At 58.3% G+C, this 27,986-nt stretch overlaps 1 protein-coding gene across 6 annotated transcripts; it reads left to right on the forward strand.

Annotated features, from left to right (window-relative positions):
• The first annotated feature begins 1,732 nt into the window (after positions 1-1,732).
• MLLT6 (MLLT6, PHD finger containing) lies at positions 1,733-27,887 on the forward strand. 6 transcript variants are annotated; one of them, XM_042965896.1, is made up of 22 exons: positions 1,733-1,880; positions 3,093-3,172; positions 3,640-3,694; positions 3,925-4,034; positions 4,996-5,099; positions 5,329-5,422; positions 7,738-7,896; positions 8,564-8,662; positions 11,096-11,321; positions 11,836-12,450; positions 12,894-13,081; positions 13,295-13,403; positions 14,604-14,670; positions 14,870-15,015; positions 15,534-15,731; positions 15,835-15,923; positions 17,038-17,387; positions 17,825-17,915; positions 18,925-19,275; positions 24,828-24,884; positions 25,450-25,569; positions 27,497-27,887. In XM_042965896.1, exons 1-22 carry the CDS (start codon positions 1,772-1,774, stop codon positions 27,674-27,676), a joined length of 3,597 nt encoding a protein of 1,198 aa, XP_042821830.1. In that variant the 5' UTR covers positions 1,733-1,771; the 3' UTR covers positions 27,677-27,887. The 6 variants fall into 6 exon arrangements, with proteins under 6 accessions (XP_042821830.1, XP_042821832.1, XP_042821831.1 ...); XM_042965898.1 differs by having other exon boundaries at positions 11,096-11,234; XM_042965897.1 differs by having other exon boundaries at positions 7,741-7,896.
• The last annotated feature ends 99 nt before the right edge of the window (positions 27,888-27,986 follow it).

The following is a 27,986-nucleotide window of genomic DNA, read 5'->3' on the forward strand; positions in this document are numbered from 1 at the left end:
GATTCACCCCCGCCCCCCCCCCCCGCTTCCCGGATGAAAGGTACTAAATAGACGCGAGGGGAGGGGTGGCGGCGGGTCCTGGCCCCTTGATGTTCCGGTTGAACAGGTGCGGGTGAAAAGGAGGCGGTCCCGGCGGAAGAGTCGGCCAGGGGGGCAGTGCGCGGAAGAGGGGGGCAACCTCCTCCACCCTCAAGTACCCCCGCCGCTCTTCCCCTCTCCTCTCCGTCTGCCCCTCCCCCGCAGGAAGCGTTCCCGGGCGCAAGGTCTTTGAAGTGTCGCTGAAGCCCTCCGGACTGCCTTCTCCCCTCCGCCACCCCACCTCCCGCGGAGGGAGCGTGACCTTTGGTCCCTGAGGGCGTCCGTCCCCCCCCTTTAGGAAGTGGGAAGGGGGATCAGATTGCGTCCCCCTGGTCCACTCCGGTGTTGGGATAAAGCCATCGGGCTGACGCCCCTCACTTCTTCCCAGACCCAATTTCAGGGGCTTTGATCCTTTGGGGGTGCTGTGTGTGAGTTTATGTTGTGTGCTGGTGTGTGTGCCTAGAGGTCAAGTGTAACTGTGCTGTTTGCAGGCACTTCCGTAGTCGTGGGTCTTTAACTGGCGTGGGTCTATAAGCGTGCCTGCGGGGTCGGACCTGAGGCTTGTGTCTCTGGGAGAGTCCGGTGGTGTGGCTGGATGAGGCTGGGGGTGAGTTTGTGTGTCTGTGGGTGCCTCGGTGTGCCTCTAAGGGGTCTGAGTCCCTGTGCGCGCGCGCCTGAGTCTATAAGCTGGATCGGAAGCTCCCTGAGGGCAGGAATCTATACCTGTTTTGTATTTTGTTTCACTGCTCTATCCCAGCGGCTGCACACAGTAAGCATTCAATAAATATTTGTGTAATGAACAAACGTCTGCGTGTGAAAGTGTCCACCCTCCAGAGGGGCCTCCGAGGAAAGAGCCCACGAACGGCCACCCAAAGAGCACCCCCGACACGGAAGGGCAAGCGGCCCACGTAGCTCCTGTTCCTTCTAGCGCCCCTTCCTCCGATCTCCACCTCTGAGTTTCCTCGGGGTTCAAGAGAAGAGACGAAGACCGGGGCGGAGGGGTATGGAGAATCGGGGACCCCGGCCCGAGACGCAAGGGCAGGCACCGGGAGAGCTCAGGCGCAACAACCGACAGCCACCGAAAGAAAAAGAAAGAGGGAAAATACGCGCGGCGCGAGCGAGCGAGCGAGCGAGCGAAAAGCTCCCTACCAAGCCAGGCTTTGTTCCCTGAACCTAAGACTTTACCCGGCGGCGGGCGGCGGGCGGGCCGGGAGCGAGCGAGCGGAGGCGCGCGGCCATGGCTGCCGCGGCCGGGCAGGGGGGCCGGGGGGGCGGCGCGTGAGCGGGCGGCGCGGGGCGGGCGCGGGGCGGGCGGGCGCCCGCGATGTGCCACTCGGCGCCTCCCCCGCCGGGCCCGGGCTGTGCGGCGGCCGGGCGGCCCTGGTAGCCGGGCGCGCGGCGCGGAGGGGGCGAACCCGGCGCGCGGGTCTCATTGTTGCGGGGGGGGGGGGCCCGTCGGGGCATGAGGGCGAGAGCACGGCGGGGGGGGCGGCCAGACAGAGCGAGCGAGGAGGAGGAGGAGGAGGACGCCGAGGAGGAGGAAGGAGGAGGCAAAGAAAAGAAGCGGCGGCGGCGGAGGAGGAGGAGGAGGGAGCGAGGAGGCGCGCGGCCCCCCGCTCCCTCCCTCCCCCCCTGACCCCCGACCCCCGCCGGCCGGCCCCCCGCCCCAGCCCCGGAGGGAGCTCATGGGAGTATGAAGGAGATGGTAGGAGGCTGCTGCGTATGTTCGGACGAGAGGGGCTGGGCCGAGAACCCGCTGGTCTACTGTGATGGGCACGCGTGCAGCGTGGCTGTCCACCAAGGTACGGGGGTGGCCCGCGGGGGGCGGCGGGACCCCGGGGGCGGCGCGAGCAGGGAGCCCCCGGCCGCGCCCTCCGGGGACCTCCTGGGGCTCGGGCGCCCCTCCCCCACCCCACCTGAAGGGAAGGGAGGCGTCAGGGGGCTCCCCCCGCCCGGTCCTGGAGGACCGGGTCAGGCATTGTTTTCTTGCCTATTGTTCCAGTCCCGCGCCCCCCACCCCAAGTTGAGGGAGTTTGGGGACAGACTAGGGGGCAGTGAGTGCACTCTCGGCGCCCCACACCGCCAGTGTCGGGGCTGCTGGGGGAATGTTTACCTGCGAGGTGTCCCCTCCCGCCCGGTTATTTTGGTCCCGGCTCCCGGAGGGAGAGGTCAAGGGGGGGTCATCCCCCCCCTCCCGCTTCCGGATACTGGGAGGAGCGGAATTGGGAAGGGAGGAGAAGGGTCCCAGGGGAGAAGGGACTCCTAAAATCCTCCGGGAAGAGCTGCGGATAGGAGCGAGGTTGTGCAGGGGGCCGGGAAGAGAAGAGGGAGGTTTGGAGTTTACCCCAACAGCACATGGTTCGGGAGTTAACTCCTTGAGGAGTCTTGCCGAGGGCGCAGGCTGGCATCTCCGGCTTGTCTGGCACAGCCAGCTGCCCCCCCCCCTCCCCTTCCCGTGACAACCCTTAATGCTATCGCTGCCCGCTCTTCCCGCCACTCTCCTATTGGTTACCTGCACTTGCACCTGCCCTTGGCCTTGCCTTTTGACCTGTACCTATTACAGTTACAGGCTTAAGATGAGGTCCCTGGACCCCCTACTTCCCCACCTCTTCTCTTACTGGCCCTTTAAGAAATGCCCCCCCCCTCCCCATAACAACAAAACGTGTTTGACTGTTGTAAATGTTGTCCCTCTGGTTTCCTCTATTCCTGATGATGAGGACTCTTCCCAGGCAGGAGTTGGGAAACAGGTCCAGAAAGAGCATGGGGTAGGGAGTCTTCTAGAAGTTTAAGGTCAAGGGCTCAGACTTCTCACCCCTGCCAGGAGTGTTTGGTTGTGTGGTTGAAGGCTGGCCATGTGCTGTGGGGCATTCCTTGTGGTCCTGCTGTCTAGTGAGTGACTCCAGACAGGGGAACAACAACCCCCCCCCCCACGCAACCCTTAGAGTTACCCTCTTCCCCCAGTTGCTCTGGGAAAAACCAGGGCTGACTTGGCAATTCTTCTCCGCAACCCCCAGCTTGCTATGGCATCGTCCAGGTGCCAACGGGACCCTGGTTCTGCCGGAAATGTGAATCTCAGGAGCGAGCAGCCAGGGTGGTGAGTTTGAGACTCCCTCCCCACTTCTGTACACCTGAGCGTCTCCTCGCAGTTAAACTAGGGGACGCTGAGGCTGAGGCTGGGGTGGGACTGTCACACAGGACTTCCTGTTTCCTGCACATCTATCACCAACCCAGCTCTCCCGCAGCTCATCCTTCACTCTGCGCCACCTCCTGCACTGAGCTTTTTATTTTTGTTAGTTTGTTTGAACTTTTTATTATGGAAAGTTTCCAACATGTACAAAAGTGGAGGGAATACTACAATGAACCTCCTGTCCCCATCACTCATCTCCGACAGTTACCACTCATGGGCAATCCCGTTTCTTCCAGATCCCTACACATCCCCCGTAGACAGCTTATTTCGTCCTGGGGCCCTCTGAGTGTGTTGAGGAAGGGCCCAGCTCAGCAGATTCCCCCACTCCTTTTTGGAACCCCCCTCCAAATCCCTGTGCCCCCTTGCATTGGCAGAGGTGTGAGCTGTGCCCACACAAAGACGGGGCATTGAAGAGGACTGATAATGGAGGTGAGGGGGTCCCTGAGCCCCAGAGTTCATCGGTTGAGGTCAGCAAGGCCCCCTGAGCAGGGTCTGGGAAGTCAGGAGTGGACTGCAGGGGGGAGGGGGGCAGGGTGGGGATGGAGGTCGGAGTCTGATGGGAAGGCTGTGGAGGAGGGGACTGTCCGCAGTGTGGGGTTGTGAGGGGCCAGGGTCTGAGGCTTGCCATGGCACCTGAGGCCAGCCCCCCGCCACCCCAGGCTGGGCCCACGTGGTATGTGCCCTCTACATCCCGGAGGTGCAGTTTGCCAACGTGCTCACCATGGAGCCCATTGTGCTGCAGTACGTGCCTCACGATCGCTTCAACAAGGTCAGCCGCCCGTGCCATGCCCTGTACCAGCCCCCGCTCCGCGCCCCGGCCCGCCGTCCTTGGGTCCCTCCATTTCTCTCTCTCCATCCAGTGTCCTTTGATTCTGTCCAGCCGAAGGGGGGACTCAGGAGGTGGGTAGGCACCTGCCACTGACTGGCACGTGCTTATGCTCTGGGGCTCAAAGTGAAGCAGTAGGCTCCCTTGCGGTAATACTGCAAGGTCCAGTGGGTGGACCTTAGCAAGCAGTTCACTTGCTCATTGGCTGGACACGTTTTACTCAATGCCTACTATGTGCCGAACCTGGGCTGAGGTACTCAAAACAGATGTGGTCCCTGCCCCATGGAACCCGCACTTCTGTGTGGGAAGGCTGTAAATATCAATAAACAGGCAAATAAAAAAAAAAAAACAAAAACGCAGTTTGTGGTAAGTGCTGTGAAGAAAACAAACAAAGTACTGAAATAAATACCTTGTGGGGTGGGGCGGGGGCACTTACATCAGATAAATCGGTCAGGGAAAGCGACATTTAGGCTGAGGCCAGCCTTGAGGAGGATGGGGTTCCAGGTCCAGGCAGAAGGAACAACGTGCAGAGTCCCAGAGGTGGGCATAAGCTCCCTGTGAGCAAGGCAGACATAGTCCCCGGCCTTACAGGGCTCCCCGCCCAAGGATGGTGCCATCCAATCTAGTCTCCACCGGCTACACGTGGTGATGTAAACTAATTGAAATTAAACACAATTTAAAATTCAACTCCTCAGTCACACGAGCCACCTGTCAGGTGTTCAGTAGTCTGTGTGGTTCGTGGCTACTGTATTTGGACAGCAAGGTAGGGAAAATTTCCATCGTCGCAAAATCTTCCACTGGATGGCACCGACCTAGGATCACGGGGAGAGAATAGAGTGGAGGAGAAGGCCAAGGGATCCCTCAGGTAGAAGGGAGGAGGGGACAATTGCACTGTGTCCTGCAGACCTGCTACATCTGCGAGGAGCAGGGCCGGGAGAGCAAGGCAGCCTCAGGAGCCTGTATGACCTGTAACCGCCATGGATGTCGGCAAGCTTTCCACGTCACCTGGTGAGACCCCTGCCCATCCCGCACCCCCTCCAGGGTTCTCCGGGATCCCTGGCCGGCCGCACCGACCCGCTCCGAGGTTTGCCATGGACAACTGTCTCTTTGGTGGTGATGGCGGTGATTTCGCCAGATGGTCTGGGCCTCACCCTAGCGGTGGTCCCAGAGGGTGGGGAGAAGGCGGCTGGTCTGGTCTGTGGCCACACCCTTCTCAGGCTGACCTTTTTCCGGTTAGTGCCCAAATGGCAGGCCTGCTGTGCGAGGAGGAAGTGCTGGAGGTAGACAACGTCAAGTACTGTGGCTACTGCAAATACCACTTCAGCAAAATGGTGAGTCTCCTCGGCCAGGGCACGAGTGGGTCAGTCAGCCATACCCTCTAAGTCAGCTTTAGAGGGTGTGGGCTCTGGGCCAGGCTGGTGCCTGGCACTGGTAGGACAAAGGCGGAAGGAACCCAGTGTCTGCCCCGAGGAGCATGCCACTGGATAAGGAACAGATTGAAGCCCAGCCCGAGGTGGGCGAAAGAGGGCTGAACCAGGCAGTCCATTCCAGAAGGCAAGGCTCAGACTCTGCCTGTCAGAGCCTGGGAGGTTTTAAGGAAGAGGCAGCATTTGAGCTGAGTGGAGGTGGAAGCAGTAAGAGCCGACATCCGAGGGGGTTACTGTGCCCCAGCCTCTGTCTCAGCTCTCTCCATGTGTCATTTTATGTGGTCCTCCCCACAACCCTAAGAACTAGGTGTACCGTATCGTTCCAATTTACGGATGAGTAAACTAAGACCCACACTTAGGTTGTGCAACATCCCACAGCTAGTGTGTGGGAATCAGAACACACAGTTTGACTTGCAAGCTCCTTGGGGACCTGCCAAGCAAAGACAGAAAGAAATGAGTCCTAGGGGGAGGGACTGGCATGGGCAAAGTCCTGAGATGGAAAAGAGAACTTGTGAACAGAACACGGTGCTTGGTGAGGATGAGGCAGGAGATGACCGGACGCTCAGGCAGGGCCGGAGCGGGGCTTGCTTCTGCCCTAGGCTTCAGGGGCCCAAGGAGAGGCTGGAGGAGGGGTTCTATTCCATGTTTGTGGAGAGACCTGTATGTTCCAGAAACTAGGGGGTGTCCTGGCAAGGGGAGGCTGCAGCCGGACTGGGAATGCAGCTTGGACCTCACCCCCAGGCCACAGGCTCGTAAGCAGGAGGGTAACATGATCAGGTTTGTTTTTTAGGAAGATTGCCCTGGCAAGCCACTGTGAAGCTGGATCTGAAGGGCTGAGGCTGGCGGCTGGGAGACAGCTGTGAGAAGGGTGGGGGGAGGGACAGGGCTGGAGGGGTGAGGCTGGACTCTAGAATGATTTCTAGGTAGACAGGCTCACATGTGGGGGTGGCTGAGAAGGAGGATTTCAGGGTACTACATAGGATCCTGGCTCTCAGTGCTTGGACACCTGGGAATGCTATGAACAGGGGGTGCAGTGGCCTTCTGTAGGGTTGGCATACGTCCTGTTCTGGCCTCGATAGTTCCATTTCATGCCCATCACCCCGGTGTAATTATTAATAGTTTCCCCTTTTGTTTTCAAAAGTGTCCTGGTTTGGATCATAAATCATACGGTCACCTTGGTTTCAGGGTTCGATGAGGACTTAGGACAAGGTAGGGAGCTCAGTGTGGCTAATAGGAGGTGCCAAATGGGGCTGTTCGGCGTTGGTGGCTGTCTGTCCCCCAGGCAGGGTAGTGGTGGCAGGCCCAAGTATAGAAGGCTGGGCTGGAATCCTCAAGTGCCCAGCAGGACGTGGTGGGGCAAGGTGTGATGGGGTCCGTGAAGGGGAGAGTCTAGTGCTTGGCGAGGTAGGCGCAGTACCCACCACGGGGGAGCAACTGGGTGGGACGGAGCCTGCAATTAGTCCTTGGATTTGGCAGTTGGGAGGTAGTGGGTGACCTTAGAGGAAACACCTGCAAGTCTGGCACAGGTGAAGCTGTCAGGCAGGGGGCAGTCATCAGCAGTGAAGGGAAGGAGGCGGCAGGCCCTGGCTGGGGGGAGAGGCAGCACGAGGATCAGAGGATCACGTATCTGGGTTTTTGCTGTTGCGTATGTTTACTTCCCCCTTCTTAGGGGCGTCAGGTCCTTTGGGACGGAAGGAACCACTGTGTTTGGTGGAGGGGGAGGGCCAGGATCAAGAGAGAAAGAGCTGATGGCTGGAGGGAAGTGTCTGGGCTGGTGGGGAGGAGGGGTATGGGGTTCAGGGGAGCAGGGACTCCCCATGAGGGCCCCCCTCTGTCCTCTACCCCAGGGAAAGAGGCAGAGCTGGGCCATGGCTCAGGCTGCCTGAGATGGGTCGAGAGGCACCCTGGAAAGAGGAGGGTGGAAAATAAGAGCCCCAGGTTCTCGTCCTACCTCCAGTAGTACCTTGCTGGGGCCAAGATGCCTCTAGCTCTTCTGGGCCTCGGCTGCTGAATCTGCATTGGATAAGCCAGCTTGGGAAGCGCTGGCATTTAAGGCTAGAGAATGCCTTTTGCTGAGCAGAGCATCACTGAAGATACAAGGTCCTTTTAGTGACAAGGCGGGTGGGAAGAACTGGCCCCCGGGATCATTTGACTTTCAGGAATCTTCTCCTAAGCTATCGAAAGGAGGGTTTGGCATTTCCTCTCTATTCTTTCCCCAGAAGACATCCCGGCATGCCAGCGGGGGTGGCGGAGGAACAGGAGGCAGTGGTACAGGGGCAGGTGGCAGCGGCTTTATTGCTGGCCGGAGAAGCCGGTCAGCCTCTCCGTCCACCCAGCAGGAGAAGCACCCTTCCCACCATGAAAGGGGCCAGAAGAAGGTAAATAAATGTCTTCTTCCTCTCCCCCTCCTGCCCACACTTGCAAACACATAACTTTTTTAAGAAGCCACCACAAGGTGCCCCTGTGCCCCCTTCCTTTCTCTGAGGCCACTGAGGGCCAGCAGGAGGCTGAGAAAGTGACACAGGAGGGGCATGGAGGGTAAGATGAGGGCGTGGCTTCTCTGGGGCTCTCTGTATCTCCATGTCCTCCTCGTGACGTGACAGTGTCTCCCAAGCCCTCAACACATGGCCCTACACGTTTGCAGACACCTCCACAGTCTAGCCGTGTGTCAGCCCAGTTTTGTATGTCCCCTCGCGCCATACATCACGGTGCACCCGGTCCCCAACCCTCTGCACGGCTCCACGCCCCAGGTGGACACCCTCACAGGTACACGCTCATGTGTGTGGTGCTCTGTGTCCCAGGCGTGATAATGGGACAGGCTATTTTTAGCAAGCAGTGAGGATGAGGGGGAGGGGCTGTTGGCTCTCAGAGCGACCTGCCTGAGCCGATCTCCTCCAGCCTAAGTCCCCCAGTCCCTCCACAAGGGGAGATGATGCCCACAAAGCCCATCCCTGAGAGGCGACCCCTCTCCTCATGCACATGTCATGTTTATCCTCCCCCAGACTGTCCCCCACAACCTGTATCTGGTCACTTCTCCCTCCCCAGAGTCGAAAGGACAAAGAACGCCTTAAACAGAAGCACAAGAAGCGGCCTGAGTCACCCCCCAGCATCCTCACCCCGCCTGTGGTCCCCACTGCTGACAAGGTACTGCTGCCCACACCCAGGAGGAACGGCCACGGTAGGGGAGGGAGGCACGCCGCGAGGGTCAGAGTGAGCCAGGGACTGTGGGCACTGCCTCAGCAGCTTCTGGTTAATGTGCCTCTGCTGCCCACCCCACCCCACCCCTCTCCATTGCCCTATTCTAGCCCAGCGGGGGCCTGTGCTCCTCAGCCCCACCAACCACTGACCAACCAGGAGGGTAGGGGTGGGGTGGGGTGGGGGGTGCTGCCCTGCCTGCTGGCTGCCAGATGTTTACATCTGCCTCTGTCCAGACAGAGCCTCAGCCCTGGGCTGTTGTCTGCGGGCACCGTACTCAAGCTGGTTCTCCAAGCTCTGGGGCCCGTTTCCCCAGAGATAGGCAGAGAGGACCCCTTCGCTTTCCCCCCTGCCCCACATCAGGACCCTGCCCAGAGCCTGGCTCCCAACCAAAATCCATGGTGGCATGGGCCAGGCCCATGGACAGCACCCCAAAACCCCCACTCTTCCCACCCTTCCCAGGGCTTGGTATGTCAGGCCTGTCTCCAGAAATGGGCAACATCTGGAGGAGCAACCGGCAGGCCCTACCCGAGGCTAGGGAGTCGCTAATCCAAGCCAGAGCAGCCCTTCCTTCCCCTCCTTCCAGCCACCGCCCCCCACAACCCACCCACCCACAGAAGGAGCACAGGGGCCTGGAGAAAAGCTGCTTCTTCCTGTCACCACTACGACCCGCTCACCTCCACCTGCCTGAGGAGGTTGGCGGAGCTCTGGGCGTCTTAGCAGGAGGCTCAGGTGTCAGGTTTCCAGGGTGATGTGGCAACTGTCCCTCCCGGTAACCCCCTCCCAGCCTGCTTTCCAGGGCTCACCTGGAAAAGCTTGTCATTCCTGCCCTCTGACCTTTCCCTGGGGCCTTTACGCAGGTGGAAATATGGCCAGAGATACGGGAGTTCCCAGTGGCCAGCTGTCCCCTTGGACATGTAGGAGCATTCTGCCCATCCCCCTCCACCCACCCCAGCATTTCAGCTACCCCTCCCCCTAGCCCCTCTCCTCCCTTGCTCTCAGAACCACATCTGGCTCCCTTCAGAACTCCAGCTGTTGAAAAGAACAAAGAGGAAGACAGAGACCAGGCCTCCACCCAGGGAAGGGTGGCTCTCATCGCCCTGTCCATCCTTCCTCTAGCATTTGTTCATGTACTAAATACCTGGTCTCTACCAGGAGGAAACACACCATCCCTGGCAGTAATATGAAGCCTTACTCACTCACCACATGCCAATGTCACTTCTAGAACAGGGGGATGGAAGGAGTAGGTGGGGATTATTAGCTCATTTAATCCTTAAAGTAATCCAATGAATTAGGTGTTGTTTTTTCTTTAACCTTGTCCAATAAATGAAGAAGCTGAGGCACAGAGAAGTTAAGTAATTTACCTAAAAGCACACAGCTAGTAAGTAGTGGAGTGGCAGTCTTGAGGGCCTGTACTCTTAACCTACCACAGGACACTGTCTCTGCGGTATAATAATAGCAGCCACTGGCATCAGAGCCATCATCGTTATTGACCCCATACTACGTATCTGGCTCTGTGCTCCTCGTGACTCTCCAAAGAGGCATAGTTGGTCTTGTAAGGACACAAGCTCAGCGAGGTTGAGAGACCGAATAACGTAACAGCAGTAGATGGTAGAGCCCACGAGGCTCATAGCCAGCTCTGCCTGACCCCAGAGCCCATGCTCCTCCAGCCACTACCCTGCTGCCCTCGGAGGGGTTGCTGGAAGCCTCAGACATGGGGACCGTGTATTTCAGAACAGTGTGGCAACTGTTGACGTGGCTGATGTGAGTGCACAGAGCTCTGGAACTAAGGGACAAGAGTGACTGGGTCCACCCCAGGGATCCAGGTGGCCCCATGGAAGAATTTCATGAACTTCCAGGTTGAATTGGGAAGGATGAGAAGTTTCCCGGGGAGAGCGAAGCCAGGCTGTCCTGGCAGAGGGCTGGGCACTGCAAGCTCAGGTGGTTTAGGAGGGGCACAAGCGTGGCCAGGAAATGGGGTATCTGCTGGGCTGCAGCTCAGGGTGTGCGGGGAGGGCAGGGTGGTGACTGGAGGCCTCAAGGATGGGGCCGGGGCAGTGGTCCCTCTCCCCAGCACAGGCCCATCCAAGTCCAGCCCTCTTGGCACCACTAAGCGTTTCTTTAAAGGATGAATGATCAGATGGGCACATCGGTACAGGCTTGGGGACTATTTTCACTCTCCTCTGCCTCAGGTGAAGGATAGACCAACTCCTCTCTCCTCACACCCGCTTCCCTGTTCTGGGCTCCCCACCCACAAGTCCTTTCCAAAGCAAACTTGGGCTCTCCCTGTAGAGCCTGAGCCCTGTGTTCTCCTGCCCCGCTTCCGGGTTTGGGTGAGTGGGGGACAGCGGGCCTTGAGCTTTCCCTCTCCTCCTTTCTCAGGTCCCCTCCTCAGCCTCCTCCTCCTCCCACCACGAGGCCAGCACTCAGGAGACCTCTGAGAGCAGCAGGGACTCGAAGGGGAAAAAGTCTTCCAGCCATAGCCTGAGTCACAAGGGGAAGAAACTGAGCAGTGGGAAAGGTGTGAGCAGTTTCACCTCCGCCTCTTCCTCCTCCTCCTCTTCCTCCTCCTCTTCCTCCTCCTCTGGGGGGCCCTTCCAGCCTGCAGGTGAGTGTGGGCATCCTGGAGGAAGCTGGGGGTGGGACAGCCTTCAGCCAGCCCAGAGCTTCTCTAGCAAGGGCCTCTGCATACTGGTTTGCATCTCATTTGCTTCTTAAATTGGTTAAAGATGGGAGATCCCCACCAAATGACTCCTCTCCAAACCCTCCCCCAGCCGGTCCCTCTCAGGTCCCACTCCTCTGCTGCCCTAACAGTATGCACTTGTTATCCCCTGCACTTGTGCCATAAGGTGCCATTTTTAAAGTGTCAACACTAATAATCTCCTATAATCTCTACAGTACAGTGAGATCAGTTAGGCAGGAGTTCTTCTCCTTCTCTTTTATCACATGTGGGAAAGCCGGAGCTGGGGACACTCATCCCAAGACATAGAGACAGCGGCAGAGCTGGGACAGGAACGGTGGCTTCCCCAATCCCTGCCCAGAGCTCTCTCCAGCTAGTGCCCTTGGGAGTGGGGTGGGAGGGACATGGGGCCCAGCTGTAACTCAGTTTTCCCTCTGTGCAGTCTCGTCCCTGCAGAGCTCTCCCGACTTTTCGGCATTCCCCAAGTTGGAGCAGCCAGAGGAGGACAAGTACTCCAAGCCCGCAGCCCCCACCCCTTCAGCTCCCCCCTCTCCCTCAGCCCCCGAGCCCCCCAAGGCTGATCTCTTTGAGCAGAAGGTGGTCTTCTCTGGCTTTGGGCCCATCATGCGCTTCTCCACCACCACCTCCAGCTCGGGCCGGGCCCGGGCCCCGTCCCCTGGAGACTATAAGTCTCCCCACGTGTCGGGGTCCGGGGCCTCAGCAGGCACCCACAAGCGGATGCCCACACTGAGTGCTGCCCCTGCGCCTGCGGAGGAGACCCCCGAGACGGGCCTGAAGGAGAAGAAGCACAAAGCTAGCAAGAGGAGCCGACATGGACCGGGACGTCCCAAGGGCAGCCGGAACAAGGAGGGGGCTGGGGGTCCAGCTGCTCCCTCGCTGCCCAGTGCCCAGCTGGCCGGCTTTACTGCCACTGCTGCTTCACCCTTCTCCGGAGGTTCCCTGGTCAGCTCTGGCCTGGGTGGTCTGGCTTCCCGCACCTTTGGGCCTTCAGGGAGCCTTCCCAGCCTGAGCCTGGAGTCTCCCCTGCTAGGGGCAGGTTAGTGACCCTTGGACATCTCAGGGCCCAGCCAGTCTAGTGAGGGAACAGAGGCATAAACATGCAGTGAGAGGGAAATGATAGAAACTGCTCCAAAAGACAGAGATAAAGGAGGGAAGAGATAGTCACCTCTAAGACACTCCCCCATACCCATCATCTGCAGGCTTGTAGTGAGAGAGTTTGGGGTAGACTGCCAACAGGACCTACCTAATAGAAAAGCCAGGACTCCCCCAGGTCTGGGCAGGGCAGTCTAATAAGCAGGTATATCAAGCAGACGTCACAGGCAGATGTGACATCTTTGTAGCGAGAGCATTAGACTGCTGTGTGTGGCCAGACCCAGGGGAGTGTTCTCTCTGGGGAGGGGCTGCCCCAGCCATCTGGTGGAGGAAGGGCGAGGGGGAATGGTGACTAAGCTTCCCTCTGTGTCCTCCTTCTGCCTGTAGGCATCTACACCAGTAATAAGGACCCCATCTCCCACGGCGGCAGTGGCGGAATGCTGCGAGCTGTCTGCAGCACCCCCCTCTCCTCCAGCCTGCTGGGGCCCCCAGGGACCTCGGCCCTGCCCCGCCTCAGCCGCTCCCCATTCACCAGCACCCTCCCCTCCTCCTCTGCTTCTATCTCCACCACTCAGGTGAGGCCTTACTCCTGGGCTCCTCCATCCCTAGACATGTGGGGGACAGGCTGCCTAGGACCCCAGGTCTCCATGGGAGAGATTGAGAATGTCTTCCTCTCACTGGCCCTCTCTCCTCCCCAGTACACCTACCTGATCCCCTCCTCCCCCGACACAGTTGTGCCCTAGATCCAAGAATAACCACCAGGCTGGACTATACCTCCTTTCCCTCAGGTGTTTTCTCTGGCTGGCTCTACCTTTAGCCTTCCTTCTACCCACATCTTTGGAACCCCCATGGGTGCCGTTAACCCCCTCCTCACCCAGGCCGAGAGCAGCCACACAGGTACGTGTCTCTGATCCCATTCCCCTTTCTTCCCAAAGACCAAAGGGGCACCCGTCACCTGCATGTCACCCCAGAAAGGATGGGAGGGCTTTCCGGCTGCCCCCTCCCTCTGGCCGTTGCCCACCCTGAAAAAAAAAAAAGCCACACACAGCAAACCAGGGTATACTTTCACGTTAAAATCCCCTGATGGGACGGGTAGGACCTGGCAGAATTAATTACTACTGCTCCATCTCACAGAAGAAAAAGGCTTAATGACTTGCTCAAGGCAGTTCAAGTAGAGAAGGGCAGAGCTGGAGCTCAGTTCTGGTCCTGACTTCAAGCCCCGTTCTCTGGTCACTGCAGCGTAATTCCCCGCTGGCCTCTTAGTAAGTCCTTGGGCTGGGCGTCTAGGGAGTCCACTAGCTGGGCAACCTGCTCTCCGGGTATTTAGGAGTTAAGGGGGAGGCTCACAAGCGCCCCTCCCTCTCCCGGGAGAGTTGTCCCAGCCCCAGAGAGCTGATTGGCACAGAGACACCACCTGGCCGGTTAGGGGGCGGAGCCTACCTCCCGGCCGCCAGTTCAGGTAAACTTTCTAAAAGGGGCCGAATCCGACTCCAGAATTAATGACCCGACAGCGCAGGGTGACTACATTTTCCAAACCCCACATTGGAATTCTGTGGCCCAACAAAAAGGTTTGGCAACCTAACTTGTGAGTTTATGAATATGAAAAGTCGCACAAAACTATAATAGCTACAGTTATTACGGGCTTGCTGCAGGACAGCTAACACTTCACATTTATTACCTTATTTTTAATCTTCATCACAACCAATTCAGAGATATTAGTTTCAAGCCCAAGGTCACATAGCAAGTATCGGGCCCAAGTTCAATCCAAGACTGCGTAGACCCCGAATTTCTATAACCCTGAAGACACCAGGAAAGAAATTGGGAGGGGATTCCAAAAGAAGCCAGGCAGCGGCCGCCTTTGTGCCTAGAGAAAGGGGAAGAGACCAGATCCCTTGGCTGTGCCTCCCAAGGGGCCAGGTTTCTAAGCCAGGGCTACCAGCGTCTTAAGAGCTAGAACTGCCAGTCTGGGGTTGGGGGAGATGCTGGGGGAAAGGGGTGTGCGGTAAAGTCCCAGATCCCGCACCACTTCCCAGGCGGGGACCGTGAGGCCGACGGCACCCCTTCCCCGCTGATCCCTGCTCCCCTTCTCCTTCCAAGAGCCAGACCTGGAGGACTGCAGCTTCCGGTGTCGGGGGACCTCCCCCCAGGAGAGTCTGTCTTCCATGTGAGGGAGGGGGCGGCGGCTTGGGGGAGGGGCTGGGAGCGGGGCTGGAGGGACACTGAGGGGAGGAGAGGGCGGAGAGAAGGGCGCCAGGAGAGGGTGGGGTCCAAAAGGGGAAGACTGGAACCCCTGAGGGAGGAGGAGGGAGACAGGAGTGGGGACGTGAGGTAAGCCTGACCCTGGTTTTCTCTTCTGACCCCAGGTCCCCCATCAGCAGCCTCCCCGCACTCTTTGACCAGACAGCGTCTGCATCCTGCGGGGGCAGCCAATTAGACCCAGCAGCCCCCGGAACAACTAACATGGAGCAGCTGTTGGAGAAGCAGGGCGACGGCGAGGCCGGTGTCAACAGTGAGGAGGGGTGCAGTCGGGCTGGGAGACCTGCCCTAGGACCCCCAGACTCGGTCACCTTGTTCTCCGAGGTCCCCAGACCTTTTAAGATTCCGCGTTTGGCCCCGCCTCGGCCTTAACTCTTGGCTACCCGGGCCTGATCTGTATTTAACCTTTGCTAGGCCCCGCACCTGGACCCGCCACCTGTGCACCCCGCCTTCGGCCCCCGCGGCCTCCTGGCCCTTACCTTCCTATGCTCCAACTTCCTCCGGCCTCCACAACCCTTATCACAAGCTTCTACCCGCGAACCTCAGGCCCCGCCCCCAGTCCTCACACCTCCGGCTCCCGAGGTCCCGCCTCTCCGAGCTCACCCAAGTCTCGCCAGCAGGCGCCTTGCCTTCTCTTTTTAGGTCTCGGACCGATTTCCTCCTCCAGGCCCCGCCCTCCAGGCCCCGCCTCCGGTTCTCTCGCCCCGCCCCCAGGCCTGGCCTCCCGTTTCCAGGCCTGCGGGCTCAGGCGCTCTCACCCTCTCTCCGCAGTCGTGGAGATGCTGAAGGCACTGCACGCGCTGCAGAAGGAAAACCAGCGGCTTCAGGAACAGATTCTGAGCCTGACGGCCAAGAAGGAGCGGCTGCAGATTCTCAACGTGCAGCTCTCTGTGCCCTTCCCCGCCCTGCCTGCCGCCCTGCCTGCCGCCAACGGCCCAGTCCCTGGGCCCTATGGCCTGCCTCCCCAAGGTAAGGGGACTCCCACCCAGTCTGGGAGTAGGGGCCTCTGCCGGGCGATGCGACGTGGCCCTGATTCCAGCCCTTGACCTCCTTCCCTGCTCCCCTCCCTCAGCCGGCAGCAGCGATTCCTTAAGCACCAGCAAGAGCCCCCCGGGGAAGAACAGCCTTGGCCTGGACAACTCTCTGTCCACGTCTTCCGAGGTGGGCGCCGCGGGGAGAGGCAAGGGGGGGGCAGGAGGGGAAGCGCCAGGGCCTTCTGGTCTCATCTCCACCCTACAGCTATTGGAGGCTGGGCAGTGAAGTGATTGGCTGAGCAATTGGTTGACTGATCCGTTCATTCCTTCAATAAATAATGATTACGAGGTGCCTACTTTTGATGCCAGGCACTGGCTACGCAATCAGTGAGCAAAACGGACGCAGTCCTGCTCCTGAAGGTAGACTGTAAATCCAAGAAAATGATAATCACGAACCAGGAAAGGGGCTAAAATGGAAATAATTTGAGGGTGGTGAGGAAGAGTGGGGGTAGGGTTCTTCTGGAGTTAAGAGGTGGTTAGGGAAGGCTCCTGAGAAGTATTTGCGAAGGGCTTATTACAGTGCCTCACACAAAATAATCCCCTGTGTAATTGGTGGGGGTTGGGGTACCGGTCGCTATTGTTATGTGGTGGTTGCTACCGGAATCGAACTGGCTTCTTAACATACTTGCGCAATCACCGTCATCATCATAGCGAATATTAATGACAGACTCGCCCTCTGAAATCACGTCCTGTGCTGAGGCTTTCAAAGCATTGGCTTGTTTAGCCCTCACAATAACCTTGTGGAGTAGGGACTGCCATCATCCCCACATTGTGAGTAAACTAACACAGAAGCCAGTGAAGCCATTGAATTGTGGACCATAGAGTTTGAACCTGAGCCTTTCACTCCAGCCACTGCTCTCCTGCCTGCAGAGTTAACAGAGCCTGTCTAAGAATCAATGGCTTCACCCATGTGTGGGAATAACGAGATGGTACAGGTCACACATTGAACCCTGGCTCTGGTTCGCTAGATGGCCACCACCATCGTCACTGTTCACGATTAAACCAGGATTGCAAGGGGTGCTGGGCCCCCAGGAAGTGATTTGTAAACGTGATTTGTGAAGGACTCTTTGGATTCGTGGCCTTTATGCCTGGGCCTTGCTTCTCTCTCCTGGGTGGCTCTGCTGGGTGAGGTGGAGGGGGGCTGTGCTCCGTGAGAATGCTGGTGGGTGCTGGGCCGGGGGCCAGAGAGGTCATGCTGGCCCCCTGCCCCTCTGACCCCTCCCTTCCCCCTCCCTCCCCAGGACCCACACTCAGGCTGCCCCAGCCGCAGCAGCTCGTCGCTGTCCTTCCACAGCACGCCCCCACCGCTGCCCCTGCTCCAGCAGAGCCCTGCTACTCTGCCCCTGGCCCTGCCCGGGGCCCCTGCCCCGCTCCCGCCCCAGCCGCAGAACGGGCTGGGTCGGGCACCGGGGGCAGCGGGACTGGGGGCCATGCCCATGGCTGAGGGGCTGTTGGGGGGGCTGGCGGGCAGCGGGGCCCTGCCCCTCAATGGGCTCCTGGGGGGGTTGAATGGGGCTGCCGCCCCCAACCCTGCGGGCTTGAGCCAGGCTGGCGGGGCCCCCACGCTGCAGCTGCCAGGTTGTCTTAACAGGTGAGGGAGAGCTCAGCCTGGGGAAGGGAACGGGGAGGCTGGCTCTGGGAGGGACTCCCCCAAACACCCACAGTCCCCCTTAAAGGAAAAATGTTCTCCAGTCTCACAAGGTGTAGAATCTAGTCACTTCTTGGTCCCAGGTACTCCCCGGGTGTTAGATGTGAGTGCCCTCCGGATGGTAGCTCTCCAGGGACGAAGCCGCCGGTTTCTTTCTTGCACCCCCAATCTTGATTTCCCTTTTGGGAAAGCTCTTCCATCTGACTTGCATCCCTCCCAGGGCAGTACCTGAGCTCGCTCTGTTTCTCTGTAGCCCTCCAAAACCGCACATCCCTGCCTTTCTCCACCTGGGTCTGAGGGAGTCCGGGAACTTGGCGGGGAGGGGGGAGGCGTATGTCCCTGCCCCTGTCCATAGCGTGTGTTTTGTCCCCCTGTCTCAGCCTAACCGAGCAGCAGAGACATCTCCTGCAGCAGCAAGAGCAGCAGCTTCAGCAGCTCCAACAGCTCCTGGCCTCCCCACAGCTGACCCCGGTAATGCCCGCCCCTCCCAGCCTGCTCCAGCTCCGTGGGGAGGGCCCATGTCGGGCTGGGCCAGCCTGGGCCAGGCCGGCATAGAAGGAGGGAGGGCAGCCCCAGGCTGGGCCCCTGTGGGGCATGCGGGGGCAAAGGGGATGAGGGTTGCTCTCAGGCCCCTGGGCATTGCGGAAGGGGTGCTCCAGTGGCCCCAGATAACATCCTAGTGAGAAGGTCTGGAGGGTGGTGGGTCCTCAGTTACTGAGCATTTCCAATCCCAGCCCCAAGGATCTCCAGGGGGATCTTCAGGGTCTGTGGCTGAGCAGGTGACACCCTCTCAACCAGAGCAGCCCCTTTTGGGTCCGTCTTACATGCTGGGTTCCGCTAAGATTTCCTTTGGAGAAAAGGAGTTCTTCCTTTTAAAGAGGAGAGAGTTGAAAAAATAGAAAACATAATCATTGTCCCCTAAAGAAACATTAGAAAGATACACAGGAAACCAGTTCAGCTGGTTACCTATAGGGGCCCGATGGGAACAGGGGTGGGGGCAAGATCTCTTAAGGTAAACCTTGATATTTTGTTTTGGTTTTTGGAACACTGAAAATGCCTTGCCTATTTAAAGCAAAAATAAATGAGTCTTAAATGAAACAAAACAAAACAAAACAAAAGGTGGGGGGGCTGGATTACTGTTGACCTAGCTTAGTTATATCTCAACTTGGGGTCGTGCCACCCCCAGGGCATTTGTGGTTGTCGTAACAACAGGAACTGATTCAGTGAGGGGGTGGGGCCAAGGATGTTACACAGCCTCCGGCACTTGTAGTGCCCCAGTTGCCAAACACTGGTGGCAGTGACTGCTTTCTGATCCAGATGGGAAGATTTGAGTCCCCAGGTAGGGAGATGGAAACAGAAACTTGACGGTCCCCCAGGTCTCCTTCCTCATAGTTCCAGGGTGATGGGATGGGGCCTGGACCAAGCAGGGCAGGCTAGCTCTGGGGGCCACTGGCCCACGAGTGGTGTGGCCCCCTTGCAGGAACACCAGACTGTTGTCTACCAGATGATCCAGCAGATCCAGCAGAAGCGGGAGCTGCAGCGGCTGCAGATGGCCGGGGGCTCCCAGCTGCCCGTGGCCAGCCTGCTGGCAGGAAGCTCCACCCCGTTGCTGTCCGCGGGCGCCCCTGGCCTGCTGCCCGCGGCGTCTGCCCCACCTCTGCTGCCCGCCGGAGCCCTGGTGGCTCCCTCGCTTGGCAACAACACGAGTCTCATGGCTGCAGCAGCTGCGGCCGCAGCAGTAGCAGCAGCGGGCGGACCTCCAGTCCTCACTGCCCAGACCAACCCCTTCCTCGGCCTGTCGGGGGCGGACGGCAGTGGTCCCAAAGGAGGGGTGAGTAGGGGGCCCAAGGCCGTCCTCCTGTCTCCCTTCTCCGGGATGGGCAGAGGTGGAACATCAGAAGGTACATCATCAGATGTGTCATCGGAAGGAGGAAGGAAACTACCCCTAGGCCAGCAAAGTGCCCTGCTCCAGACCCCAGGGCCTGGGCTAGATCCACGATAAACTCTGAGCATGGGCTAATAGAAAAAGGACCAATTAGAAAATAGTGTTCCTCTGGGAAGACCAGTTAGAAAAGTCTGTTTCTTCTCTGAGTGGACCAGCTAGAAAAAGATGATGCTCTGGGTGGCCCATTTGGAGAAAGCTCCTCTCTTTGTCCTCTTAAGGTATACAGGCAGAGCCCAGGGTGCTGGTATTGGCTGGAACGTACCTGCTTAGCTGGGTGCCCTTGTGCAGGGCAACTTGCCCCCCGTCCCCGCTTCCCCCCCTCCCACACACACGAACACCCACGAAATAAAGAACACGTTAGCCCAAGAGCCCAGGGCAGGGGCTTCAGCGGGGCTCCCTCACCGTACCCTACGACAGCTTCCTTGACCCAGGCAGCTGTTCTCAGCTGGGTGTTAGGACCAGACACCTCCTAAACCCCCAGCCTCCCTTCCTCTCTTTCCAGACCGCTGACAAAGGAACCTCAGCCAACCAGGAAAAAGGCTAAATCCACCCAGCCCCTCCTGACCCCCAGATGGAGGGGGCAGATCTTGGCCTGAGGGGTCCTAGCCTGGAGCAGGCACCTGCACCCAGACACTGGAGAGCCTAGCCCAGATCATGTGCCGAGGCCTGGGGAGTGTGGGGTGCTCCTGGTGCCGAGGACTGAGACGGAGAGGGATGCCCCTTCCATTGGCCCCCTCTCCCTCTGCACTGACCCCTTTGTGAGGGGCTCAGAGGGAGGACAGGCTCCAAGCCCACCTAGGAGCCCCCACTCTCAGCAAATGTTTTGAGGTCCTCCAAGAGCAAAGTGGGCCATGGCATAAGTGGGGGGTTGGTTGGACCCTCCACATAAAATGGATCAGCACTTGAGTGGGGAGAGGCGGGGAGGGATAGGCCCTGGGCCTGCCCCTGCGCGGAAATCTCTTATGAAAGGAGTAGTCCTGCTTTACCTGCAGTTTCTTCCCAACTTGGGCAGGTGGCAGAAGAGATCCCTTGGACTGTGTCTCACCGGTCCCTTGCCCCTGCGCCCCAACAAGGGTTACAAGCTGAGCTTGTAAAAGCCCACAGACTAGGGAGCTGAGGAAGGGGCAGGATGGCATCAAACTCAGCCCAGGCCTCCCCACCTCTCTGGAGCCCCCAGTGACGGGCTGGGGAAGGGCAGGGGAGGAGGCCCAGCCCCCTTTAGTGCCCTGTCCCTTGTTTGCACTATTGGATTTAGGAGTGCGGAGGGTGGGAAGATGGAGCTGCCTGACTCAGAGAGCGTGTGCCTGTGAGCCTGTGCATGTGTGTCTGCGTGCGTGTGTGTATGTGTGTGTGTGTGTGTGTGTGTGTGTGTGCTCGCGTCTGTCTGTCTGACTCCCCCTGGACCTGGGGCAGCCGAGGGCAGGGATAGGAGCAGTGCTCAGATGAGGCGGCACCAGAAGGGGGCTCCCAGCTTCTGTTTGCACCCTCCCCACCTCACCAACTTTGGTCCCTTTCTGGGGCGTGAATGGTTAACAAAACCAGAACAGTACTCCAATATTGGAGAGTAACCGGGGGCTGGGGGCTTTGAATCAGGGTAATATCCTGCCTTCCCTCCCCCAGACCCCACATGGTCTCAGTGCCCCCTCAAACCTCCCCTCCCCGCCCCCCCCCCCAGCCGCTGATGGTCTGTCCTGCTTCCCTGGCACGAAGGGAGTCCCAGGGATGGGGGGATGGGGCAAAGGGGAGGGGGGTAAAGTGCCACTTCCTTTAGTGAAAACCTCCCTCCCTGAATTAGCCAGCTTGCTCCCCTGCACCCTACCCCCACCCCTGCCCCCACCAACCAGGGGAGCCTTCAGCTTGAGCTGACCTGACAACTGTCCCTTCACCCACCAGCTATTCCCCCCCCTCAGGGTGTGGGGGCAATTCTCACCTTAAAGAGCCCCCACCTGCTCAGAGCCTTTGGTGGCAAAGGCTGAGTGAGGGGCCAGTAGGGCAGCCAGGAGAGAAGGGCAAGGGTGAAGCCTGTGTCTGTGTTTCAGTTGCACTGGGGTTGGAGCCAGGAGAAGGCTTTTCCAGCTTTCCCTGAAGCTCATGTCTCGTCAGTGTTTGCATGTGTGGATTTTTTTGTGTGTGTTTCCGTTTGGGTTTTTGTTGTTGTTGGGTTTTTTTTTTTTTTTTAAATAAAGAAAAGAAGATGTGTATATTTTTGGCAACGACAGAAACGTAGTGCAGATATATTTTTGCCTGTGCTGCTCAACTGGTTTTTTTCTGATACTGAAAATAATATTAATATTCCTGTTGATAAGACTTTGTAAGATGTTAGGGAGCTGATAAAGGAGGGGGTGGGTGGGAATCCTTCGGAGGCAATTTCTTAGGCACTTGCAAGGGCTTGGGGGGAGGGGGGAAGGCAGTTGTGATGACCTCAGAAATACTCACTTTTTATTAATGCTAAATGTCAATTAGGAAGAAACGATAGAATTCAGCATTTTATTCATCTTCATCTATTAAGCTCTCTAATTCCCTGCCCCCGAACCACTGAAAAGAAAAATAACCTTCAGAGGTTCTTAGAAGAGTTGCCCACTCACACTCACACCCTTGCCCAAGGCCGGCCCACTAAGAACTGAGGTCAACTTCTGTTCTGGATGCTGAGGAAAGTAAACCCGCTCCAAGGCTGCTGGGGCAGAGAGTGAGAGGTCCCTATGATTTAGTGCACTGGAACCAAGACCTCCCCCCTCCCTCCCAGCACCCGAGAGTCTGGGGTTCTCATCTCCAAGAGTCTTTTGTTTTCCAGCTTTCCCCAGGCTGGGGTGCAGCACCAGGTAGGTTAGATTTGAAGAAGGGACCCAGGCTGGGTATGGATTGCTGTTGTCCCTCAGTTTGGGACAGAGAGGCATGAGAGAGAGAGTACATTTCCTTCTTCGGAGGGAGCTTTGTAAGAAAGTTCTGGAGATCTTCAGGGTCCCAATGCAGGGGGAATGGCTATACTGACCTCACCCTCCTTTCCCAGCCTTGGTCCCTTTTTCCAGGACGAGTTTGGATGGGGAGTGGGAAAAGACACAGATTTGTATATCTCTACCTAGCAGAGCGAAAGGATGTGGTTTGCAGGGCGGAAATGAAGTCTGAAAATGCATGAGCAGAGCTTCGTGTGTAATCACGCTCAGTGTGGAGGTGTGAGGGCTGTGCATGCAGAACCCCTGTCCAGCTCTGAAGTCACGACTGGTGCATGAATGTCACAGCTGGAAGGGACCTGTCTTTAGGGGTGGTTTGAGCCAGTTCCTTGCTTCACAGGTGATAGCTCCAAGCCTAGGAGGGGCAGGGGCTCGGGGCAGAGCCAGGACCAGCCCTCAGGACCCAGGCCTCCTGGTCCTGGGCTCTCTTGCCCCCCACTGCACCACCTCCATGTGGCTGTCTGTCTGTCCCTGTGTGTGTGAGTGCAGGGCTGTGCCCGGGTGGGAGGGTATCTACGTAGCACTGATTGTCTTAGCTCAGAGCTGATGGATCCTTTCCATAGACAATGACACTTTAAAGATTGCTTTTTTTTTTTTTTTTTTTTAAGTTTTTCCTATTTGTGTGTGTCTTCCCCTCAGGCTCCTGGGTCTGCTGCTGCCTCCTGGTGCCCTAACCTTGAGGCCGAGAGCACCCCACCCATTCCTGTACTGAGGGCTAGGGAAGTACTCCTGGGGAAGGCCTAGACAAGTGAGGGGAGCCAGAGCCAGGGGCCAGCTCTGAGAAAGGGTAACCTCCACACTTCCCTTTTCCCCCTGAGCTGGAAATGCAGACAACTTTTCAGAGGCACGGGCTCCCCTTGGCCAACTTTGAGCATCTTCCCTGGTGAGCGGTGGGCCAAAGTTAGGAGTAGGCAGCTTGCTCCCAATTTTCCTCTGTCTCGATGTATTTTTCCTGGGGAGAGGTGCCCAGAGGGATTAAGGTCCCTTCAGTGGGGAATGTGGAGGGGGCAGGGCACAGTACCCTGGCTCCCTCCAGTCACATCAATCTGGATTCAAAGTGTGTCCAGCTCCCGACCACTTTGACTTGATCTACTGAAAAGTTGGGGACTGAGGGGTGCCTTCATTGTCCTTTGTTCACTTCCTCCAGCCCAACTTGGGACTCAGGTGGCAGGACTGGAGACCCAAACCCTGACTCCCAGCCCCATTTCCCTCTGTCCATCCCAGCCTGTCTCAATGTAGCAGACCCTTCCTAGGGGAGCAGGGAGGGGAAGCCAGAGTTTGCAAACCCAGGGGCTCCTTTTACATTCTTTCTAGAACCTCCTTTATATCCTCAGCCCAAAAGGCAATGCCCCCTCCTTTCACTTCCGAGCCTGGAATTGTGCATAACCCGGATCTTGTATCTTTGTATAACGGATGTTATTTGTACGAAGGGCAGTTCGTAAACAGCACTTGTTCTTTTAATAAAAGAATGTTTTACAAAAAAAAAAAAAAAAATCCAAAGACCCCTGCATTGTCTGGCTTTATTGAAGGGAAAGGGAGGGGCGTGCCAACTGTGGGAGCCTCGGGAGGGGGGCGGGGGCGGGGGGGGGTCGGTTCCATTTCTCTAAGCACTTAGAGTGAGTAGTTCGCGCACCGGTATGCTCCAAAGACCCAAATACCTGTGCCCACCCACAGGGACGTGATGTGTACGCCCGGGCCAGGCGGGAATCTGTTGAAAAAGCAGGTTCCCTGGGTGAGGAGACGGAGCCGCCGCCTCGGCCTCCGCCAGAGAGGCCGGCTCCCGGGAGGTCCCCGCCCACACGGGGACGCCAGGAAGGCGGAGGCGAAGCTCCCCGCCGGTCGCTCCGCGCGCACGCAGCAACCGGAGCGGACGCCGGGACGGCCCCCGCCGCACGCCCCCGGGGGGGCCGGGGAGGCTGCGGGGCGGGGTGGGGGAGGGCGGCCGGGCTTCCGGCGGCGGCAGGCACCGGACCGCGCAGGCCCCGGCCCCCACCCGCGCGGAGCCCCGCGGCGTCTTCCGGGCCGCGGCGGGCTGGGCCGGCCGGGAGGGCGGGAGCGGGAGGTGACCCGGGCGCGGGGCGGAGCCGGCGCGGCGCAGCGGCGGGGACCGGCATGGGTGGCGTGGGGGCGCCCCTGCGGCCCGCGGCCCGGGTGAGCACCCCGAGCCCGCGCCGCCGGCCGCCTGCCCACCCCCGCCCCTTCGCCCCTCCAGGGCCCCGCCCCGCTGTCCCGCGGCTGCGCGTCCCCAAGTCCCGCTTCGCCGGGCGCCTTGCGGCCCTCCCTCGCTGAGCGCAGGCTGGGTGCCCCCGCACCTTCCAGCAACTCCACTTCCTGTCTTGTGACCCCTTTTTCTTACCCTCTTATTTCTGCTACCTCCCCCTTCCCCCGCCAGGTCCTGTCGTCCCTCCCAGATGACCCTTTTGGAAGTCCAACGCTTTCCACTGACTTTTTCTTTCTTTTCTTTTTGTGTGTTTCCAAACCACCTTCTAGTCATGCCTGCATACCTTGCAGACGCTGAATCAGAGGCGGGGCATCTCCTCCTGGCTGGTAAGTACCCAGTTTCCCCTTGCCTCCGCCCAAGTCCCCCCAGTCCCAGAGACCCTAAAACTAGAGATCAGAGAAGGAACGAGAGAGTCAGCCCTGTTTCCCAGACTCCAGCCACAGAAAGCCCTGACTGTAGCCACCTTCCCACTGGCTCGGGGGAGGTAGGGTGACCAGAGGGCACAGGGCAGGGAGCCAGGCTTCCACGCTGGGAACAGCAGTGCCTGATAAACACAGCCCCAGGTGCAGGTGACCCTGCTTAGGCTGGCAGGATCCTGGCCCTTCCCTTCCTAGTCCCCAAGTGGGAGCCTGGAGTTGAAAGGAAGGTAGCTGGGCCCAGAGGCCAGCTGGAGCGCCTACATGGGCTTGAAATCTCTTCCCTGTCTGGAGCTCAGGGTCCTTATGGTGTCCTGTGGGAACCTGGGGGAATGTCCTTGTGGGGTGGCATCAGATCAGCCTCTTGCAGAGGAAGCCTGCCCTAAGCCACTGGGAAACTGGACAAGTCCAAAGGCAGGAAAGTGCTTGCTGGGCATGGGGCTGACCCCAAGCCCTTCATCTTCCCTTGCCGCAGGCCCGATGGTTCCCTAAAACGCCAGCCAAGTCCGTGGTGGCCTTGAAGACACCCATTAAGGTGGAGCTGGTGGCTGGGAAAACCTACAGGTGGTGTGTGTGTGGCCGCAGCAAGCAGCAGGTGAGAGACCCCTACCCCCTGTCTTTAACATATGACACCCCTGGTTGGGACAGCAGGTATCTCCTGGGAGCTCCTGCCCAAGACCTTCCTCTTCCTTCCCCCCTGCCCCCACACACACACAAAAAGGGAGGCTGGGGGTGAAAGAATGCTGTCTGGCCAGCACCACCACCCACAGCCCTGAGCTCCCTGTTCTCTGTATCCACTGTTTGACACAAGGCCAGAGGGAAACTCAGTCTCTCTGAGTTCTGAGAGGGCTCTGCCCTCCTCTTCTGGGGCGACCCCTCGGAGGCGTGGTCTGGACTCCCCGCTCAAAGGAGAGAGGCTGGGTTGTCTTTCTCCCCCTCTCTTCCCCCTTCCAGGAAGCATCTGAGCCAAAGGCTCCCAGGCTTTGGACCCCAACATTGGGAAGACCCCCAGGTGCCCCTTGCCAGTGTCTTCTGCAAAGCCTCTAGTGATGGGGCTTCCTTGGTCGCCTTGCCTGCTCTCACCTTCCTCTCCCTTCCGCCCGAGGAGCCTTCCTTCCAGCAGGAACCTGACCCACATTCTTAGCCTCTTAGCCCCTTTCCTTCCTAAACTGAGCTCTGAAATGTGCGCCTCCAAGCGGTGTCATGTGGTGCCCCAGCCCAGGGTCCCAAGTCCTACTTTGCTACTCTCTTGACCCTGAGCAGGTCCTCTTGAGGGTGGAGCAGCTCTAGGGAATGCCAGCCATAGTGTGGCCTAGCACAATCTGGCACTCTGCCTTCTTGGCTTTTGCCCTCTGGGACAGGTTGCTGGGTTTTATTTGTATACTTCTCTCATCTCGGCTCCTACCCTACCTTGACCTCAAGGTCAGGAGGCCTGCCTAACTAACTAGCAAGTCAAGGCAGGCCTCAGTTTCCATTACCCAGTCTCTGCTTGAGCAGCTTTCGGAAGGATGGGAAATATATTCCTGCAACAGGCAGCCAGTTCCCCGTGGGACATCCCCTTCCTCCCTGTAACATCCACTCCCCGTAACATGCGCCCATGTTTCCTGGAGCCGAACAAAACTGATACCCCAGTCTTAAAGCATTGTACATGGCAGGCTGTCTCCCACACGGAGAAGTTTTTACCCATAGAATATGTGGATGGAAATGAATTTCACGAGCCGGTGGAGACCCCGAGACATTTTACTTTATTATTTTTTTAAGTTTACTTATTTTGAGAGAGAGAGAGTTGAGTGAGTGAGCACACAAGCTGGGGAGGGGCAGAGAGCGAGGGAGAGATGGAGAATCCCAAGCAAGCTCCATGCTGTGTGGGGCTCGAACTCTCGAACCTTGAGATCATGACCTGAGCCGAAACCAAGAGTTGGGACACTTAAGCGACTGAGCCACGCAAACTCCCCATCAGAGATGTTTTAGAAAAACCTATCAGTGGGGTTTTAACTGCTCAGTCAGTTAAGCATCGGACTTCAGTTCAGGTCATCATCTCACAGTTTGTGAGTTCGAGCCCTGCATCGGGGGAATTTGAGCTCCGAATTGGGTAAGTTTGAGCCCCGCTTCGGGTGACCCCGGCTTCTCTCTCTCTCCCCCTTTCTGCCCCCCCCCCCACTTGTGCCCCATCTCTCTCTCAAAAATTAAATAAATAAATAAACCTTCAAAAATCAAAAAACTTATCAGTGCTGTTTCACCTTGAAAATTCTGCCCTTTTATCCTGGCCCTCTGGATCCCCCAGAGACTAATGCATTAAAGACTCATACTTACCTAACGCTTCCTACAGGCAAAATGCAAAAGAAACCATTATTTGTTTTACTGCCTAGGGACTGCTCTCCTATTACCTTCACACTGCAGATGAGGGAGGTAAAACTAGGGGGCCCAGGCAGTCTCATTCAGGAGCCTGAGCCCTGAACACTGTGCGCTATTCAGCCCAGCAGGTGGGGTTGCATCTCTAACTTCTCTCTTTCCCTTCCCAGCCCTTCTGTGATGGCTCCCACTTCTTCCAACGCACTGGCCTATCCCCACTCAAGTTCAAGGCCCAGGAGACCCGTGTAGTGGCCCTCTGTACCTGCAAGGCCACCCAGAAACCCCCGTACTGTGATGGCACTCACAGGAGTGAGCGGGTGCAGAAGGCAGACGTGGGCTCCCTGCTCTGAGGGGGTGGCTCCCAGGCCTCTGACAGGTACCCCATTTGTGGGGAAGGAAACTGCTGAACCCCAGAAGGGACCACCCAGGGACCCCAGTCCCCACTGCTGGCTTGTGAAGGGCTTGCTCCCAATACCTGAGGTCTCTTGGGCAGCCGGGGAACATGCCCCTGGTTCAACGCCTGCTGGTGAAGAGGACATTAAACAGAATACCCACCCAGAATGGTGCTCCTGTGGTCACTGGCGTGAGGCGCATGGCCTACCCCAGCTCGGGAGCTTAACTTGGGATGGGGCATCCCACTGGCCATAGGGAGGGAGCAGC

Source organism: Panthera tigris, chromosome E1 (genome assembly GCF_018350195.1).
Source record: "Panthera tigris isolate Pti1 chromosome E1, P.tigris_Pti1_mat1.1, whole genome shotgun sequence".
NCBI lineage: Eukaryota > Metazoa > Chordata > Mammalia > Carnivora > Felidae > Panthera > Panthera tigris.

Excerpts from the sequence above, each read along its gene's own strand:
- MLLT6 (XM_042965896.1), top strand. The coding sequence starts at position 1,772 with ATGAAGGAGATGGTAGGAGGCTGCTGCGTATGTTCGGACGAGAGGGGC. Across the intron at positions 3,173-3,639 it reads AGGAGCGAGCAGCCAGGGTG|AGGTGTGAGCTGTGCCCACA; the intron begins GTGAGTTTGAGA and ends TTGCATTGGCAG. Across the intron at positions 25,570-27,496 it reads GTGGCCGCAGCAAGCAGCAG|CCCTTCTGTGATGGCTCCCA; the intron begins GTGAGAGACCCC and ends TTCCCTTCCCAG.